Here is a 20,854-nt window from a genome sequence, read left to right as displayed (position 1 = left end):
GTCCGTTGCTCTTTTTTCTATTAAAACAAAGTGCCTTTCGATCGTCATTAACTTGTTAAGATTGAGGAAAACTTGTGTACAGGGAAGATAAGTCAAATGTTGGAACCATCTTCATCGATATCTCACACAACGGAATAAAAATTGTACATGTTATCTTTTTTTTTTCTTCATTTTATTTCTTTGTCTTAGTGAGTTATTTGCCTCACTGCCTCTATGGAAGCTACATCATTGAATGGTTTGGACATATAGTGTTGCCTATTCCTGTCAATCCGTATTTCTTTGTTCTGATTTTTTTTTGTTATGTTGGGCTAATGTTTTTTAACTGTTTACATTGTGAGGTACAGATCTAGTTTGCGTTGGGCTGATTTTTGGTTCATTCGTGTAAAACTGTTTATAGTTTTTTTAATAAATCGAGTTCGCATTTTGCGGTTATTTATTATCAGCATCTAACTTTATAAAAACAACAGCATGTATATACGAATATAAGATTTACATAAAGCTTACAATGCTACATAATTATATGAGTTTATTTTCGGTTCTTGAACTAAGTTGATAACTCTTAACTTTGGTAATCTCGATAACCATGATTTTATGTTAACAGTATATCGAGTGAAAAAAACCAAATAGTTTCTCAATGCTACTAAAATGCAACAATTTGGGATGAATCCAAAAATGGTATGTGAAGAGAAGGTTTCGATCAAGAAAATTTGAGCTGCACTGTAAGTTGTTTATCTAGTTCTAACTCAACACAAATATATGAAATCGTCTACTAGTATATCCAGTGGACTATGAAGTCACAGCGACGTTGTGTAAACTGTTTCTACATTGTTACAACGGATCTGAGACTGAAAATACAAAAAAGTGAAATGTTATAATGATGGATAATGTGCAGTGGATAATATGAGTAAAACAAAGTAAACAAATTGTAACAGCGTTTCACATACTTCTTTAGAAAGTTTTGTTTTCTTGCTTGCGTTTTGGGTTGTTATTTGTGGGGTTTACCTTTTTTCTCATTTTTTTGAAACTCAAATTCTTTTGCGGTAATATTTTTTTCATGAGAGTAAATTTTTTTATTAAAAAGTAAACACCTGTGAAACATAAGCTTCATATAACTTATTGATATGGTTTGTAAAGGTTAAACCTCTTCAATCTGTCATCTGCAACCTGTTCATCAATTTTTGACAGTTATAATTGGGGCTTCGAGCAAGATAGGTAATATAATAACCTTACGTAAAATATTACACTGCGTTTAAATTGACCTCTACCGCAAATATGATGCAAAGTGCAAAGCATTGTTTTTGAGCAAATGGAAAATTTAGGTTTTTTTTTTTAAATTGGCGCAAAAACAAAACTCCCGTCTAATAGTGAAATTAATAATATAATACATGGCCATCTTCACGGCCGATTAATCTTCCTTATCTTTTCTAGAACACTTTAGAAATTATATGGTTTCCTTATGTCGTTTTTGAAAACATAAATTGATGCTTTACGACTGTCGTTACAATGTTGTATATGCAAACAAACAAAGGATAGAAATGTTTGTACTTTCAATTGGAGTTTTGATTATCCGTTACAGTTCTATAGTTACCTCTTTCCGTCTCTCTGGAGATCAAAAGCTTCATTTATCCTATCCAGAGGCATAGTGTGGGTAATAAACTCGTCAATCAATATTTCCCCTCTCATGTATTTGTTTACGAGCTCAGGGACTTGCTTGGCACGTCTGTGATCTATTAAAACATACATATTTTCAAACTTTTAATATTGAAAACTTTTCAAAAAAAGAAAAATAGTTAAAATATCGGGCAGTTAACAAATGCTGTCCGATAAATATCAACAATAACAATGTGTATTTCTTTATCAACTCTTGTTTAAATGCACTTTTATGCATGTGGATAATACATGTTTTTTGTAGTGGTGTTTCAAAGATTCTATTATACTAAAGGAACCAATTTGCCGAGTTTGCACGAAAACACTTGGCTCAAGCTAAAAGGTGTTGTTCTGATTATACAGGATGTGCTCGCGATACATGTCCTTCACATCCGCGCTTGCGCGGGTACCATCTAGTAGTAATGAATAAATATCCTAACTGTTTATGTTGTTAAAATGTGGTCAACATAAATCAAAAGTTACCTCCATACAGTGCTCCAGTAATGCTCCTTCCGTATAACAGTTCAAAAGGTGGTACTTTAATGATATCTCCATCGGGGGCTAATCCGACGACACACAGTTTACCCCAACCTTTGTGCAATGACATAAATGCTTGCTCCTAAAACAACAATATTTTGTTCATTTTTAGGAATATTTCTAAGAATTATTTCTAAATCTTCAATAACTAGCCAATGATAAACCAGTGACCAAATGCATGTGATGTGATGGTGATCACGATGATGGTCAGGTGTGATCCATAAGGAGGTCAGAACCCTCTATCCCCAATATCCGACCCTGGTGGTGATAATGAGAGAATGGCAAATTAATTAAATATGTTAGTATGATATAAACATGCTTTATACTAAAAGCACGTACTAAAGTGCTAGTTCACAAGGTAACAGTCCACAAGGAGACCTGCCACCAATGTCACATTATTCTAATGCCGAGTCGGCCATGCAGTCTTTGAACTAACTCCTAAATGTAGCGCTTAGCGGAAAAGTAGTAAATATACCAATTTTCAAGACTTTGATTTCAACCTCCTGCACCCGGGGCGAGCATGCTACCACTTAGATGGAATATTGAAATTTTAGTTGGCTTTAAAAGGGCAAGATAGGAATTTAAAACAAAATGTTTAATTCGTCTTCTTTTGTTATTCCACAAGGCGACAACACCATCACTTGAAATTCTCAGTACACAACTAACCATTGTTTTAGTGGTCCCGACACATTCAAAGGCAAAGTCTAGTCCTCCATTAGTTTTCTCTTTAAGTACCTCGTTGATTGGTTTATCATAGTCCAAAGGATTGACTGCTTCTGTCACTCCAAACTTTTTAGCTACGAAATAAATCAAAAAGTTGAACTAAACCTTTATTGTAAAATAAGCATGTGTGATTAGAACTGGAAATAAATTTGATGGTCAAACTAATAGCAATTATATTTATTTGATCTAATTGTAAATTCGATTTTCGCAAATATCCATAATGCATACCTTTTTTTATCTGTAAAGAATCATTCCCTTTTATGTTAGACAGATCATCAATAAAGTTTAATTGGGGGTTTACTGATTGATATTCTAGTCTGGAAAACACGGGTTATTCATTAGTCGAAATTGGACGTTGCATTAGCTTACAGTAACTGTGAGTGCTCTTAAATCGGTACTACATGCGTGTTTCTTTCGTCCATTTTCTTCGTTTTGTCTCTGCTAAGTACCGATCTGGTAAGTCAAGTCCCTTTCAACAATCAGCTTAGATGCTGTTCTGCTGTGCAAGTGATTCATGTTAGTGTACGGGTTTAGCGCTCACAAATACATGAAATCCCGTCACATTCTTTAGACCTATTTTCCAAATTCTTGTAGTTTAAAGGTTTGGTTGGCTTGCTTGCTTTGTTTGTATAAATGTTTGCTCAATCATTGTAATTAAGATTGACATCTACAATCAATAGATAGGCGGGGCTTCAGCTTGTATACATTATACTCTGCATTATACTTAGCACCCAATAATATTTAAGTATGCAAGCTGAAGACAACCTATCTATTGATTGCAGATGTTAATCTTAATTACAATGCTTGAATAAACATTATACAAACAAAGCAAGCAAGCCAACCAAACCTTTAAACTACAAGAATTAGGAAAATAGGTCTAAAGAATAGCTCTAATATGAATTTTCCCTTGCAAAGTGCCTATGATCAAGTGGATGTCTGAATAGGAGACGACCGTTTGAATATGGAAAACCCAGATTTGAAACAGGAAAACACAGAGCTACGGAAAACAGATAAATATGAGTCGATTCTTCTAAATAATAAATAACTAACTGTTATGTGACATAACAATTCATTTTTGATGAAATTAATCGAGTCTGAAAGTAATAATTTGCACACAACTTCGCTACGTCAAGGAGGCTTGCAATAGATGAGAAATATCTTTTTCAATCCCTTTGCAAATTAGCCCACATTTATTAAACTTATAGTTGGATTTGTATACACTTAAATTTTACACATATTTGAATGCGTTGTTATAGTGATATCAACTATATAATGAGTTTGTTAAGTGTTTTTCCATTTATCCGAAGTATACAATAACATGTTGTTTTTTATTTACATTTACAATGTTACATTGCTAAGTGTTTTTCATTACTCCGAAGTATGCAATAACATTTTTTTTATTTACATTTACAAAGTTACAATTAGAAACAACACCTAGTATTTAATTTTTGTTTACAGTGTTATTTTTCTGATGTCATGATAAATCCAATTTCCGATTTACGTATGTTCTTATAATTTGAAAACAACATACATAATTCGAACTTGTCTGCATTGATATCTACTCCGATGACACGGGCGGCTCCTGCAGCCTTACACCCCATAACACATGCCAATCCAATACACCCCAGTCCCCACACTGCACAGACGGATCCTTGTTTCACCTATTGCAAATAGACAACATATTTATTCATTTCTAGCTTGGAATATATTTAATGCCAACAATTAAAACATTTTGACTTGCATGGACTTAAAACAAAAAACTCTATAACGATAATCCATATGATTTTTATAATGCAATACAATTAGTTCAAATTGGATATGTTAGAACTTGAAATTTTATGTCAGCATTTTAATCAAACTTTTATGTAGGATATTCAAATTAAAGCTTATTGTGAACAAAAGAACTATTACAGATCATTTAAACATGGAATATTACTTCAATGCTTTAATGATCACACTATGAAAACAATATATTCATACTGTAGTGGCTGAAGTTTCAATGCTTGCACTTTATGTTCAAGCCTAATCGGCGGTCAAAAGTGCACAACATATCAAAACTGCAATACTAAATTGACTATTTGAACCAAGTTTAACAATTTTCACTTACATTGTACGTAGGTCTACGTAAGTTTTCATAAAGTATTATATATCGGTTGAAAATGAACTTATAAAAAAGAAACAAAATTAAACCAACATCCTTTTCCATATTCTTCTATAAACCAAATGCGTAAATCATGCAGTTGATTTTTATTATACTTTTGCATATTGATGCTGTGTTGATACTAGCTTTATTCAAAATTTATAAAATCTCATAAATTTAAATGCATCTAATAAAACAATAGTATGTTACCGGAGCTGTATTAACGGCAGTACCATATCCAGTAGGTATGCCACAACCAAGTAAACATATTTTCTCCAGTGGTGCAACCGGGTTGACCTGCAAAATAAAACAAAGTAAATTTGTTTGTACAAAATGTATATTTCTATGAATCTTCGTTAATAGCCAAACACACTTGTTGAAGGTCGTATGGTTGCTTATAATTGCTTAGATCCACTTCATTTGATCTTGGGAGGATAGTTGTCTCATTGGCAATCATACCACATCTCCTTATTTTTATATAAGCTATCTTTTTGTAATTGGTTTGCATTTTGATGCAGTAGTGTTTCCGAAAAACGACTGTTGCCAGGCCAGGGCTTAACAGTGTGTGGGATGCATAAATACACAGACATGTGCTGTCTGGTCTGGTAAAGATAAGAACTAAATGCCTGTGTCGAAGTATTTCTGGACAGGAGCCCTTACGATATCTGTAGTTGAGGGTTATCTGTTTGCGTGCATGGGATGTACATGTTATAATTACACAGTCAATACACAGTCTGTCAGAGGATCTTATCTCCAAGAAACACATGAATTAAAACTGGAAAAGGTTGTCACGGGTGTGCCAAAACCTGGTTCAACCGACCCCATTCATTCGAAAGTGCTTGTAATAAGTCAAAGGCTGTAACAATCTTTCGTCAAGTGACTGAATATAAACAAAGATAGTTTGAATGAATTCTCCCAAAATTAGGTGGTACACTTAGACATTGAAGTTGTGTGCATTTTTTAATCCATGTTTGTTCTTTGCCATATGATTTTTGTCATTTTTTAATTGTGGTTAATGTTTTCTCTTATACTGTATCTTTTTATACAAACAAGTAAAGCAAACCTTACCTTTACGAGCGAGATAGCTGGTATCACAGTATACTGACTGAAGGTACTGGTATCGAAAAAATGGTAAACAGTTTTCCCTCTGATGCTGAATCTAGATGTCCCGTCCATTAATAAACCATTGGCATAGTTCTTGCTAAAACACAAAATGTCTTTTTTATATAGCTTCACATCATTGAAAATGACACTCACAGACACACAACCTTCTTATGTATTGAAAGATGAAAATGTCAATCCCAATACAATCTTAAAAATACTCAATTATAAATTCATATATTCAATTTCTTCCTTTCATTGTCTTCACGCGCTTTAATCATACTTCTTGATTATAAAGTCCAAAAATTCTATTTTTTATCTAGAAATAGACCGTTTGTACGATGTCCATAATATCAAGTTCGTATTATAACAAACGTTTCTTTTTATTTATCGATACCAGTCTTTTTATTTGAGTTACTAAGTATTGAGTGTTTGTGTATCAGATAATCTTCATGGTTTTACTGATTACCCATGCTTTTTTATCGTTCTGAAGGTACATGCAATATTTGCTACTGGATGTTAAGCAAGCAACAATCAATCATACTTTATATGTGGCATTATAACCTTATTGTAGTTTACAACAGCTTTGTCATGTTGCTCAATCTTGTGTGTTCGATGGACGGTTTGTGGGCGATTGTTGTCCTTTTTAAGCCTTGCTTTTGCCTGTTCCATTTTAGAATAAGGTTTGCAGTTGTACTTTTGGTATATCTTATTTTCCATTTGTTTTAATCGGCTATATCGATTCGAACTTATTTTCTTTTATCAAGTGTTCATATAGAGGTTTTGTTGGTTGTGGGGGTATCCTTACTTGTAATAGTTATTCTATATTTTATGATGAACTGTCGAGTGATATAATTTTGGAAGCTTTTACTAGTTCTTATGCGATATATTGATGTGTCCCGTATATTCCCCTAAAAAATGTATGGTAATCAATAAATATGGAATGACCCGCTTGAGTAAACGCATTTGGCTGTTCTGGTTTTACTGTATGGTTTGAACTATTTAGTTTACTGCAGCAGACCTTTTAGCAAAAGTGTGAAAAAAATCATCGAAGATACGAAGCCAATAAATGGTACATCAGATTTGCGTTTCGTCTCAATAAGACTCATCAAAAAGCGTTCATATCAAAACAGTTGCAATTCCAAATAAAGTAAGAAGTTGAAGAACATTGAAAACCCCAAAAATACATTAGTGTGCCTTATCTTTAAATGCTAAGGCTATTCATGTATCGGGGTATAAAATGTTTTTGAAAAAATTAATATTGTATGAACCGAAATTGACTGTATCAATGATAATTTATGTCAACACGGGGGTGCTGACGACTGAGCTGATGATACCAATTAACAATGGTTAATAAATTCATTTAAGATACCAGGCGTATAATTATCCACATTTCTCTTATAAGACATTAAATGTTTTCTTTTTCAAAAAAAAAAGTTAAAGAACAACCAGATAAATAGAATTAGTATTTGTTTGTTTCTTTATTGAATTTCATAAAATAGTTCAAAATAAACACTCTTTTTGTATAATTAAACTACTAATTAAAATGTTTCATGTTCTAACGTAAGAGTATTTTTAACAGAGTTTTTCCTGTTAAAATGCAGACTTCTCATATATTTTATGATGGTATGATACTAAATCCCTAACGGGAGGGATTGCGCTTGATTTTCATATGACGAAGATATAATCTTTCAATCAGTTTAATTGAAGTCTGGAGCTGGCATGTCAGTAACTGCTAGTAGTCCTTTGTTAATTTATGTATCATTGTCGTTTTGCTTATTTTCTTTTGTTACCTATTCTGACATCGGACTCGGACATCATTTGAACTGAGTTTTACTGTGCGTATTGCTGTGTGTTTGTTTATTCTACATTGGCTAGAGGTATAGGGGGAGGGTTGAGATCTCACAAAACATGTTTAACCCCGCCGCATTTTTGCGCCTGTCCAAAGTCAGGAGCCTCTGGCCTTTAGTTAGTCTTGTATGTTTTACGAATTTTAGTTCATTTATATATTTTGAAGTTTAGTATGACGTCCATTTTCACTGAACTAGTACACATTTTTATTTAGGGGCAAGCTGAAGACCGCCTCCGGATGCAGGATTTTCTCGCTGTGTTGAAGACCCATTGGTGGCCTTCGGCTGTTTTCTTCTCTTTGGTCGGGTTGTTGTCTCTTTGAGACACGTTCCCCATTTCCGTTCTCAATTTTAGTTATGGCTTTAAAAGGCAAATCCGCGTCTTGTGTATTGATTTATTGCATAGTAATATAAGTTCACGATTTTGTTTACTCGGCATACAAATAATTGTGATATCTTACTCCATAAATACTTCACAAGTACCAGTTTTCCCACTAGTACAGCACCTACACTGGTTGCATTCTGGGAGGAACATCGCAATGACATGGTCACCTGAAAAAGTAAGTCAACTCAGCCCTTAGTCATCATGCATGGACTAATATAATACAGTTTTAACCTTTACTAAAAACAGAGGTAGACTTTCCAACTGCTTTCCGTGAAATCAGCGGCAAATGTATTTTTTTGTTTGTATTCCGCTTTTAGCAATCTGATATTCAGATTGATAGACGATGGCCCATGTCAACGGCTGTTTTAGCTCTTTAAGATAAAAACAGATAGCTATTCATTTTCTTCAAAAACCTTTACTGTTCACAATTCACGTTTTAAGTTTAAAGAAAACATCATTACGTATTCTTATCTAAAATTAGCTTGATTTTACCGAAATTCTAAACTACAGCAGACATGCATTAACCTATTTACAACAACATGAACACACAGTCATTGAAACTAGGATCAAGGTTGATCTTGCAAGTAAAAATAGAATGTTATGAAGCTGACAAATTATCAGGTTAATAACTTAGATGAAAATTCGAATACTGCTGTCAGCAGGTGACTCTTAACTGCACGGGCGCTTACTTATGTAATCAGGCAAATATTAAACCTATTTAAAAATGAACTTATGTAAACTGTTGATTTTGTACGTCCAATCTGGTGCTGTAAGATATGTACCTTTGATCTTAATAGAAAAGATAAGGTATGATAATACACCTTTTATAATAATCCCTTAAATTCGGAAATAAAAAAATACTGTAAATTCAATAATTATTGCGAGGATTTTATTAAATGAAATAATGCAACTTGGTGATTATCGTAATAATAAGAACACGCATTCTGATATCTGATACATATATCTGTATGTAAATTTTCCTGAAATTGAAATAATTAATCTCTCATTTTTGTCCTTTCTTCGAAAATAGAATTAATAAATGTACGCAATTTTCTCAGTATTACAGATGCATCGAATATCAGCATTCATATCTTTATTAGACCCTTATAATAGTCGTTTGTCACATATCAGTAATCACGTATTTGAATTTCGTCTATTTTGCATTTATTTTTTAAACTGTTTTGATTTTTATGCAAAAAACAGCAAACAGAAGTATGTTACAATATTTGTATTCAGGGGCCAACTATTGGATCTGTAATATCATACATACCCCTCTACTGTTTACATATTTTAAGTTGATCTTAGCAATTTAAAACATTAAAGGGCAAATCAAAAATATACAGCTGAAAGTAACAGAAAAATGCTCAAATCTCTTTACTTTTAACATAACGGGAAACGTATTTCCAGAATACTATTATAATAAGTACATTTTTTTGTAGATACGTTATGCATGTTGTGATATTTGTAAGAGTGAAATGATAGAACAAGACACGCGCAAATATAGAGTATTTTGTAAGTAAAAACTGTTCACGCATATAATTTAATTACAATTGGTAAACAATAATGTGTAAAATGGAAAAGAAGATATATAGCGCAAAAATGCTTGATTTGATATCATGATGATTCCTTCCGTGGGATTAATTTTTTTTACTTTACCAACCTTCTTGAAAATTAGTCACGCCTTCCCCAACACTTTCCACAACGCCCGCAGCTTCGTGACCAAGGATGACAGGTAACTTAGCTTCTATACACCCGTTCAATATATGAGCATCGCTGTGACAGATTCCAGTGAATGCAATCTTAAATAGCATATAAAGCTTACTACTAATAAGTAAATATTTTTCAATCTTTTGTTTTCCCATGTTTTACTATGGAAACACCCCAATTTCTAGAAAAAGTAGATTAAGAGGAGAATAATAACGTTGGGTTTTTAGTATCTCTCGAAATGAAGTGTCATATCTTTGTCACTTGGTCTTTAATGAACTGTTGTTTCATTGACCAAACAACCAACATCTCGTTTTTATATCGTCATTTTGTCTTTAATGTTAATTACAAAATATGAAACATAGTTAAAAGAATAAAATATATCTGTATGAAAATTCGATTCGAAAAATTCTTTTTATGATATATGATGTTATTTTCGACGCTTCATTCACTTAATCTGATGATAGGGTGGTTTTAATTAGTAATAAACATTGCCTGTGCCAATACGGCTCCCTTCATGACAAATAAAACTCCGATGATTAGTCGCAATGGAAGATAATTAAATCGTTAAAGAAAAACAACGAGGACAGGATTGTGGCTGAAACAAATTAAACATTAAATTTTTTATGTGGTATTCCTTCTGTACAAAAATATTCCATAACAATCATGATCGCAACCGACAAAGATTTGAAAAAAGGTTTTAATGAATTCGGATGCTGCTTTTTGTTTACTACTTTACCATATTATGTTTATTACTTTTGATCGAAGTTTTACCAAACGATACCATATATCACTACAGTTGATCCTTTCTATAAGTACTTAATTGAATCAATAAATTCTGGATAGATTTGATTTGCATTCGTTTGTGCAATTACTTTGTACAGATTTTAATACAACCGAATGCAGTCTTGTTTTTGCTCTAAATATTTGCCATATTCTTGAGATATTGTATGCTCTCCTTTACCTTTGTAATGTTTCGTAATTTTAAACCCCTACCCTATGTTAATCATAATGCATCAAAATTATTTTGACAAGAATCATCTGCTTGAATTACATCATTTTGTTTGAAGACCTGCATTGATAAAATTAAAAAAATAATCACATTGAGAAATATTGTATTTACTTAACCTACACTTAAGTCGATAGGTATATTGAATGTTTGTCCCTGAACTAACTCCTTAATATAATGTTTCTATTATGTCTCTAAATCAGATCTGAATGAAGTTTCTTATTAAAAAATGCTTAATTTTAAACTTTAACAACATCTTACTGAACTATGGCATCGCGTATTATACATTTTGGTAATTGGAAATGATGAAGTACACCTTCCTTATCGAAATGTTTGTTTGCTTTACCTAATTCAAAATGATATATAACACCATTTCGATGTACAAAGATTTTGTATGCATATTTGCTTTTTATAATGAGTTTCTGTAATTACAATTATAATAAATATTGTAAGTTCTCTTGAAATTGAAAAAAAGCCTGACCTAATTCATTTTTGCAAACCAAATTTCAAAAAAAAGCTGACAAGGCTTATTTTGAATTAGCTATCATCAAGAACGAAGATAACTACCATGACAGGAAATCTATCATAAAGAAAAAGAGAATTTGGTTGTTAGCTTGTACTGTTCACCGCGAGATTTTTTTCCAACAGGTGCTGAATAAAATTATTGATCTCAAAACATATGAACAAAGGGGCATGTGGGGATGAAATAATGACAAAGCAACATACAAAACATCTAGATGTGTACAATTTTCTACATTGATGTAAACATATTTAAAAAAGAATGCCAACAGTTTATCATCAACACGAAACTCTTAAAAGGACAAAATCACTAAGATTGAATAAAAAAGACAATCACAAAATAAGTTCCTGGCATTTACACATTTACATGCGACAAGGTCATACTAGGTATGCTCCCATTGATATGTCGATTATTGTTGTAGAAAAAGAGACATAGAAGAACGTTCAATAACAATGAACAGAGAACAAGCTATTAAATTTATAATATATACAACAGACGACAGAACCATGGTATTTGAAGAATACCTTTTAGTTTCATACGGATTGGACAATTTTCAAGTTAGAATTAAGTCATTTCTCATTGATGCTTTCATTCCAAAAGCATGCATATGGAAGATCCCGTGATAATTAAGAAAATTTTCAGACAACACAATGTTTTACTTTTTAGAACTAAACCTAAATAGAACTAATTACGGTGTGTAGGTTTTGTGTAAATGAATTAAATTTAGTTGATTGGCAAAACCCAGATCATGGAAAACTGTTGGACTTACACATGAAACAAACTAGGTACCTTTAGTAGCATTGGCAACGGCATAATGACTTGCCAAGAACCAAAAGTCAGAGTAATTTAATCTTACGCTATCTTACGATCTAACGGTTGCCGTTCTACTTCAAGTATGTTCGATACAAAAGCGTCATCAACATGACAAAAAAACACGCATCAAATCCATTTAAATAACGCTTTTTTCAACTTTTCTATATTTTCATAAGGTATAAACACAGAGGTTTGTTATAATTTGCCGGGTTGACTATCAATACGAACCCGAAAAAACACGGTTCGTATGGATAGTAAACCCGGCAAATTGTATCAAACCCCTGTGTGTAAATCATGCGGATTCTCAAAAATCTAAATATCTGCTACAAATCTCCAATCACTATTATTAAACTTGCAACAGCATCAAATCTTTTTATTTGTTCTCACTCTGCACTTATACTCAATTAAAAGATCTATTACATACACATAAACAGTACCATTCTACAAAAATGTGAATCGTGGATGAAAACTTTTTTTTTTTTATTAGTTCACAAAAAAAGTAAAGAAGAAGCACGCTTAATCCAATAAAAAACAAATACATGAAGATGATACCATAGATATTTTTGGTTTTTTGTTTATTACCTTTAATTGTCGCTTTATAACTTAATTTACAGGATTTGAACGACCAAAAATAAACAAATCTATTTAACACAATATATAAAACTAAAGACTGATCACATGTGCTCCGGAAGGGTTAGCAGCTATTGCTCCACATGTGACATCCGACGCATGTTAATATATTATATCAAACGATGAGGCATCATGCATTAGCGGATAGGTAATTGACTCTAATCTAAGCCTAAGACATCAACAACTTTGTAAACCATTGTTCATGTAAATTTTCTAACCTTGCAACTTGACCGAGTGAAATTTTTAGATTGAAAACAAAATATTATGACAAAGGAAAGACTAGACTGATACCGGTGTTAAAATCCAAATGATATCCATTCCCAAAATTACCAGACAATCAGACGCAATAATTGCACATGTACAAGACAAGTATTATTCCAACTTTTATCAATTAGCCGGTGTGTCAACTAACGGAAGATATGTTTCATTCAAAGCTTGAGATATATTTCTTTAGTCTAATGCATTATATAATACAAAGTCTATACATTGTTAAAATGTTTAAAGTAACCTACCCTCACACGAACTTCTCCTCCTCTTGGTGGTTCTACTTCTACTGTTTCAATAGAGAGAGGTTGTCTTGGCTCCCAGCAAACAGCAGCCTTGCACTGAATGATCTGTACCGAAAATTATAATTTACTCTTTTTATTTGATTGTTAGCGCGATAAACGCGACGAGATATAAAATATTACAAATGAAGATGCATTTGAAAACTATTTACTGTCTCTAAAGAAAAGGTTGATTTTACTTCCACTATTTGAATAAACCAGTAGACGGAAAAAAGAGTTGATAAACTTCTTTGTGCAACTACTTTTTATAATCTAATTTAACGATATTACCGCTAACGATTAAAAAAACATTCAAACCTTGGTTTCAAATGCAATAGAATTACAATAAAATATATAATTTGTGAACCATTTTAATTTTTTCCAATATCAAGTAATGCTCTGTTTCCATATGTCATGCTATTTTTGTAGGTATTGTACAAAAACATGAAGATATAACAAGCATTAATAAAACTAATTTTGTGATGAGTTTATAAGTTCTATTAAACTGTACATCAAATTAATTTTTTTCTCTATCTAACAAAATTATTTAATTTATTTTAAGAATATCTATTGAAAAGAATTTGCAGTTGACTTACCTTTCCTCTTGTTTCAGACATGTCTGTTTTTTCACAAGTGAATGGAATCGGTGATCAGCTGGGTTTTAAAACCATCATGTAAGTGTCGTGTGCAGAAGGATATTCCACAAAGCTAATGTATGTTTATTTTAAAATATATTTGTGTCCAACTTATATATATGTTACATTCTACTATTTTTGTTAATTTGATTATTATGAAGTCACTGTTCATTTTAATTTGTATTCTGTTTATACATCTAAACCTTTTTAAACATTAATTTTCTAAAATCAATTCATTGAAAGACTTCAATCTAATTGAAATCACCGCATTCACTTATGACAGGTACCGACACACAATTTCGATAATGTACTTGTGTTTACGTCATTTTAGTTTCCCTGAATTCAATACCTATTTTAGTGAGGCAAATGTCACTCAAACTTTATATTTATTCTGTTTTATTTTGTTGCCAATTGCTTGTCTTTCCATCACTAGGCAAAATTGAGTTTAGTGTCTTCTGCGGCTGTATTTAGGACACGTTTTGGGTTTGACCCAGTGTTATACCTTCACATATCATCGAATAGCGTTTTTTGTTGTTGTTGTCCTTGACATAAAAGATATTTACAATGGTTTTTAGTAGCTTCTCTGAAGAACACCTTGATATTGCACAAGGTCGTGTCTTCTGTAGCGTTTATTACTTTGCTTTATGAAATCGACATCGATGTACATGCAAGACGACATGGTTTCATTTTAGTATTGTAAGGTTGCTTTCAGTAAATGCAAACAAAATTTGTAAACGGATTTTATTAAACAAAATATTTAATGATCGAGAGAAAGTTGAGACGTAAACAAACTAGTTTAAATTAAGGCAACAGTAGTTTATCAATGTTCAAATCTCATATAATAGATATAAGAAGATTTAAATATATTAAGAAAACAACTCAAGGTATCAAACAAAACTGAGAGTATCGCATGAACCCCAAAAGGAGAGAGACCGGGTGCGTCGACTTGTTAAGCATCTCCTACCGTGTATGCATCGCCCGCTGTGCAAATCCTTAATCAGTAAAAATGTTACGATCTATAATAGGTAACAATCGGTTAAATTACTGATAAGACGACTATTCTCATCTTTAAAGGTCTAAGACTACGAAAACATGTTGCTAGTGAGTTGAGATACATACGTATCGTATTGATCAACCAATTCATCATATGGTGATCTTAAAACTTATGCGGTGTCGATTTCAGTCGTTCTGTCTTATGAATCTTTTGAAGCAGGATTTTTATGAAGGAGCATATCCTGCTGATGGATTCTGTATATTGTAAGCATGTTCGAGCGTAAAATACTAATTGAGATAATCAAAACGCCAAACGAGGGGTCAGATAGCATATTTCTACTGAGAAATGGGAAGTTGACAATTAGCTATAGAAAGTTGAAATCATCATGATTTTCATAGATTTTAGTTTGAAGTCGTCCATCTGTGTCAATTTTGATGAAACGATCAAGATATGAAGCAGTCTTTCTAGTGTCCATTGTATTCTTATTCTCAAGTTCACAAGGATCCACAAGAGCACTCACTAAAATGTGGGTTTAACCTCGTTTGTTTTACCTTTTGGATTACAGGAACTTCGTCAGTGGATTAACTTAGTTATATATCTTTTTTTTTAATCCTTGAATGAATTTGATTTATATAGCAGATCTTTGAATGTCCAGTTGCACCCTTTACCAGTACCCTTTCTGTACAACGAGTACCTTATGAAATATATGCAATGAAAAGGAGTATCTTTTTCTTTGTATTTATCCCTGATACAAGCATGACGAAAAACTTACTATATCAAATAAATACTGATTTAGCTAGGGGATTTTAATATTTAAATTTATAGAAGTTGGTCGGAGCACTCCATCTCCAAAACTTTCCACAATGCCAGCTGTTTCATGGTCAATAATTTTGGTTTTGTTTTTATCCTGCATCAGTTCACCAGACTCAAGCTAGCGACCAATTCCAGCGACCAATCAAGCTAGCGACCAATTCTATCGACCACTAAACTTAACAATGAGCATCAACACGTTAGAGAATCATTCAGAGATATGTCTGAAAATCACAAATTGACATTATGCTACAACGTTCTACTAATACGAAATACGTAATATATCGCTTTTAAATGTTTAATGGACCACGTATGTCTACATTTACAATAAATAGGGGACGGAATAATAAATACATATCCTTTTCAGAAAGGAAAAAGTAATTAATTTTGTTTAAGTTTTACTTTGGATTTCAATCTTTCTAACAGTTAACGTGAGTAGCGTGCTTGCTCAAGGCTTATGCTCTAAATCAGTAATTCAGTATTTGAAGATTTTATATTACATGGCATTATACATTGATATAAAATCGAGATCTTCGTTCCTTGCAAAAAATGAATGAAAAAAAAAACAAAACAAGTTAACAAAACCAAAAGTATCTGGAATGTTATTTGTTTGCGATACTTTAAACTAAGATTTTTAACGTGTAACAATAACTACATATAGTATAGATGAATTAATAAAAGGCAATCTTAGTACATAAAGGCTAAACCAAGTCTCAAGATTCAGAGGTGTATTAAGTATTGTAGAACAGAATAAAACAATCTTAGTACATTAGTGCAGATGTCAATTTACGGTGAGAAAAATAAAAAGTTAAACTGAACAAGACGCTATATGCGGTAGAAAAATCATATAACGGTTTTCTATACTCTCGGCATTCTCAAATATCGTGTATTTCCTTAAAATCCCTTTAGGTAAAGAATTACTATATCGACCCGGTCAAAAAGAACATACAAGAAAGTAGTACATCTTTCAAACAAAATAGTTCCTACGCATATAGCCAAAACGTTGTCAATAAGTGAAATATTTGGTTTATTTTGGTATAAATGAAAGTTTAATCACTTGGGATCACTATAGGACCCTTGTTGAAAGTCTCTTTTGAATGATAACAAAAAGAAATTATAAAGCAGGGAATATTTGCCCTGTTGCTCAGATTTTGCCCAGTACCTGTTTTTGTACTTCCAAATTTCCGGGAACCAGTCAACACATATAGGTACTGTTATAAATGCTGATTTTTTTCCAGGAGAAGTAATGATAATGTATATTTTGCCATTGAATTACTGTCATATAATTTGAAGTTAGGACAATGGTTATTATTTTTACCATACTGGGTAAAAGGGCCGGACGGGGGTCACTTTCCCACCCGGGCATTTCCATGAATAAAAGGGCCTGGGACAAGCTTTCAATCCCACTAGGTGTGGGTAAAAACTTTGCCGTAGGGAACTGTACACAAAAACTGAAAAATGTGCCCATACCCATAATTGATAGGTAACTCAGACTTTGGGTGGCCAGTGAAGTCTTCAGGTGCACTTTCCCACCCAGGTATTCATATGAGTTGAAGATATGGATAAAAGATTTCAAACTAACCACCTGTGGTCAAGAACTTTGCCGTAGGGAAACGGGAGGATAGCGATTCCTGCCACCACCCCTGTGCTGAAAAATGAAAAATTTGGTATGTTGTTGTGAGCTTGCGGTGCACTTTCCCACCCGGGCATTTCCATGAATAAAAGGGCCTGGGACAAGCTTTCAATCCCACTAGGTGTGGGTAAAAACTTTGCCGTAGGGAACTGTACACACAGACTGAAAAATGTGCCCATACCCATAATTGATAGGTAACTCAGACTTTGGGTGGTCAGTGAAGTCTTCAGGTGCACTTTCCCACCCAGGTATTCATATGAGTTGAAGATATGGATAATAGCTTTCAAACTAACCACCTGTGGTCAAGAACTTTGCCGTAGGGAAACGGGAGGATAACGATTCCTGCCACCACCCCTGTGCTGAAAAATGAAAAATTTGGTATGTTGTTGTGAGCTTCCGGTGCACTTTCCCACCCGGGCATTTCCATGAATAAAAGGGTCTGGGACAAGCTTTCAATCCCACTAGGTGTGGGTAAAAACTTTGCCGTAGGGAACTGTACACAAAGACTGAAAAATGTGCCCATACCCATAATTGATAGCTAACTCAGACTTTGGGTGGCCAGTGAAGTCTTCAGGTGCACTTTCCCACCCAGGTATTCATATGAGTTGAAGATATGGATAATAGCTTTCAAACTAACCACCTGTGGTCAAGAACTTTGCCGTAGGGAAACGGGAGGATAGCGATTCCTGCCAACACCCCTGTGCTGAAAAATGAAAAATTTGGTATGTTGTTGTGAGTTTCCGGTGCACTTTCCCACCCGGGCATTTCCATGAATAAAAGGACCTGGGACAAGCTTTCAATCCCACTAGGTGTGGGTAAAAACTTTGCCGTAGGGAACTGTACACAAAGACTGAAAAATGTGCCCATATCCATAATTGATAGGTAACTCAGACTTTGGGTGGCCAATGAAGTCTTCAGGTGCATTTTCCCACCCAGGTATTCATATGAGTTGAAGATATGGATAATAGTTTTCAAACTAAACACCTGTGGTCAAGAACTTTGCAGTAGGGAAACGGGAGGATAGCGATTCCTGCCACCACCCCTGTGCTGAAAAATGAAAAATTTGGTATGTTGTTGTGAGCTTCCGGTGCATTTTCCCAACTGGGCATTTCCATGAATAAAAGGGCCTGGGACAAGCTTTCAATCCCACTAGGTGTGGGTAAAAACTTTGCCGTAGGGAACTGTACACAAAGACTGAAAAATGTGCCCATACTCATAATTGATAGGTAACTCAGACTTTGGGTGGCCAGTGAAGTCTTCAGGTGCACTTTCCCACCCAGGTATTCATATGAGTTGAAGATATGGATAATAGCTTTCAAACTAACCACCTGTGGTCAAGAACTTTGCCGTAGGGAAACGGGAGGATAGCGATTCCTGCCACCACCCCTGTGCTGAAAAATGAAAAATTTGGTATGTTGTTGTGAGCTTCCGGTGCATTTTCCCAACTGGGCATTTCCATGAATAAAAGGACATGGGACAAGCTTTCAATCCCACTAGGTGTGGGTAAAAACTTTGCCGTAGGGAACTGTACACAAAGACTGAAAAATGTGCCCATACCCATAATTGATACGTAACTCAGACTTTGGGTGGCCAGTGAAGTCTTCAGGTGCACTTTCCCACCCAGGTATTCATATGAGTTGAAGATATGGATAATAGCTTTCAAACTGACCACCTGTGGTCAAGAACTTTGCCGTAGGGAAACGGGAGGATAGCGATTCCTGCCACCACTCCTCTGCTGAAAAATGAAAAATTTGGTATGTTGTTGTGAGCTTCCGGTGCACTCTTCCACCCGGGCATTTCCATGAATAAAAGGGTCTGGGACAAGCTTTCAATCCCACTAGGTGTGGGTAAAAACTTTGCCGTAGGGAACTGTACACAAAGACTGAAAAATGTGCCCATACCCATAATTGATAGGTAACTCAGACTTTGGGTGGCCAGTGAAGTCTTCAGGTGCACTTTCCCACTCAGGTATTCATATGAGTTGAAGATATGGATAATAGCTTTCAAACTAATCACCTGTGGTCAAGAACTTTGCCGTAGGGAAACGGGAGGATAGCGATTCCTGCCACCACCCCTGTGCTGAAAAATGAATAATTTGGTATGTTGTTGTGAGCTTCCGGTGCACTTTCCCATCCGGGCATTTCCATGAATAAAAGGGCCTAGGACAAGCTTTCAATCCCACTAGGTGTGGGTAAAAACTTTGCCGTAGGGAACTGTACACAAAGACTGAAAAATGTGCCCATACCCATAATTGATAGGTAACTCAGACTTTGGGTGGCCAGTGAAGTCTTCAGGTGCACTTTCCCACCCAGGTATTCATATGAGTTGAAGATATGGATAATAGCTTTCAAACTAATCACCTGTGGTCAAGAACTTTGCCGTAGGGAAACGGGAGGATAGCGATTCCTGCCACCACCCCTGTGCTGAAAAATGAATAATTTGGTATGTTGTTGTGAGCTTCCGGTGCACTCTTCAACCCGGGCATTTCCATGAATAAAAGGGTCTGGGACAAGCTTTCAATCCCACTAGGTGTGGGTAAAAACTTTGCCGTAGGGAACTGTACACAAAGACTGAAAAATGTGCCCATACCCATAATTGATAGGTAACTCAGACTTTGGGTGGCCAGTGAAGTCTTCAGGTGCACTTTCCCACTCAGGTATTCATATGAGTTGAAGATATGGATAATAGCTTTCAAACTAATCACCTGTGGTCAAGAACTTTGCCGTAGGGAAACGGGAGGATAGCGATTCCTGCCACCACCCCTGTGCTGAAAAATGAATAATTTGGTATGTTGTTGTGAGCTTCCGGTGCACTTTCCCATCCGGGCATTTCCATGAATAAAAGGGCCTAGGACAAGCTTTCAATCCCACTAGGTGTGGGTAAAAACTTTGCCGTAGGGAACTGTACACAAAGACTGAAAAATGTGCCCATACCCATAATTGATAGGTAACTCAGACTTTGGGTGGCCAGTGAAGTCTTCAGGTGCACTTTCCCACCCAGGTATTCATATGAGTTGAAGATATGGATAATAGCTTTCAAACTAATCACCTGTGGTCAAGAACTGTGACGTAGGGAAACGGGAGGATAGCGATTCCTGCCACCACCCCTGTGCTGAAAAATGAAAAATTTGGTATGTTGTTGTGAGCTTCCGGTGCACTCTTCCACCCGGGCATTTCTA

The 20,854-nt window shown here is 34.4% G+C and overlaps 1 protein-coding gene across 1 annotated transcript; it reads right to left on the bottom strand.

The window, feature by feature from the left end:
- Positions 1–415: 415 nt before the first annotated feature.
- Positions 416–14,326, bottom strand: LOC127715573 (alcohol dehydrogenase class-3-like). The gene is made up of 11 exons (XM_052221660.1): positions 14,201–14,326; positions 13,572–13,673; positions 10,044–10,182; positions 8,460–8,550; positions 6,116–6,248; positions 5,258–5,344; positions 4,439–4,568; positions 2,851–2,981; positions 2,131–2,266; positions 1,589–1,727; positions 416–845 (listed from the first exon to the last, which is right to left on the bottom strand). Exons 1-11 carry the CDS (start codon positions 14,219–14,221, stop codon positions 821–823), a joined length of 1,134 nt encoding a protein of 377 aa, XP_052077620.1. The 5' UTR covers positions 14,222–14,326; the 3' UTR covers positions 416–820.
- Between the last annotated feature and the right edge of the window lie 6,528 nt (positions 14,327–20,854).

This window comes from Mytilus californianus, unplaced genomic scaffold (assembly GCF_021869535.1).
Source record: "Mytilus californianus isolate M0D057914Y unplaced genomic scaffold, xbMytCali1.0.p SCAF_9, whole genome shotgun sequence".
In the NCBI taxonomy this organism is placed as follows: Eukaryota; Metazoa; Mollusca; class Bivalvia; order Mytilida; family Mytilidae; genus Mytilus; species Mytilus californianus.
This window is presented reverse-complemented; position numbering and strand designations above follow the sequence as displayed.

Coding starts and splice junctions, on each gene's coding strand:
- LOC127715573 (XM_052221660.1), bottom strand. CDS start 14,221: ATGTCTGAAACAAGAGGAAAG. Junction 6,249..8,459: donor ACTTGTGAAGTATTTATGGA/GTAAGATATCAC, acceptor TTTGTGTTTTAG/CAAGAACTATGCCAATGGTT. Junction 2,982..4,438: donor TGCAGACAAGTTCGAATTAT/GTATGTTGTTTT, acceptor TTTATTTCGTAG/CTAAAAAGTTTGGAGTGACA.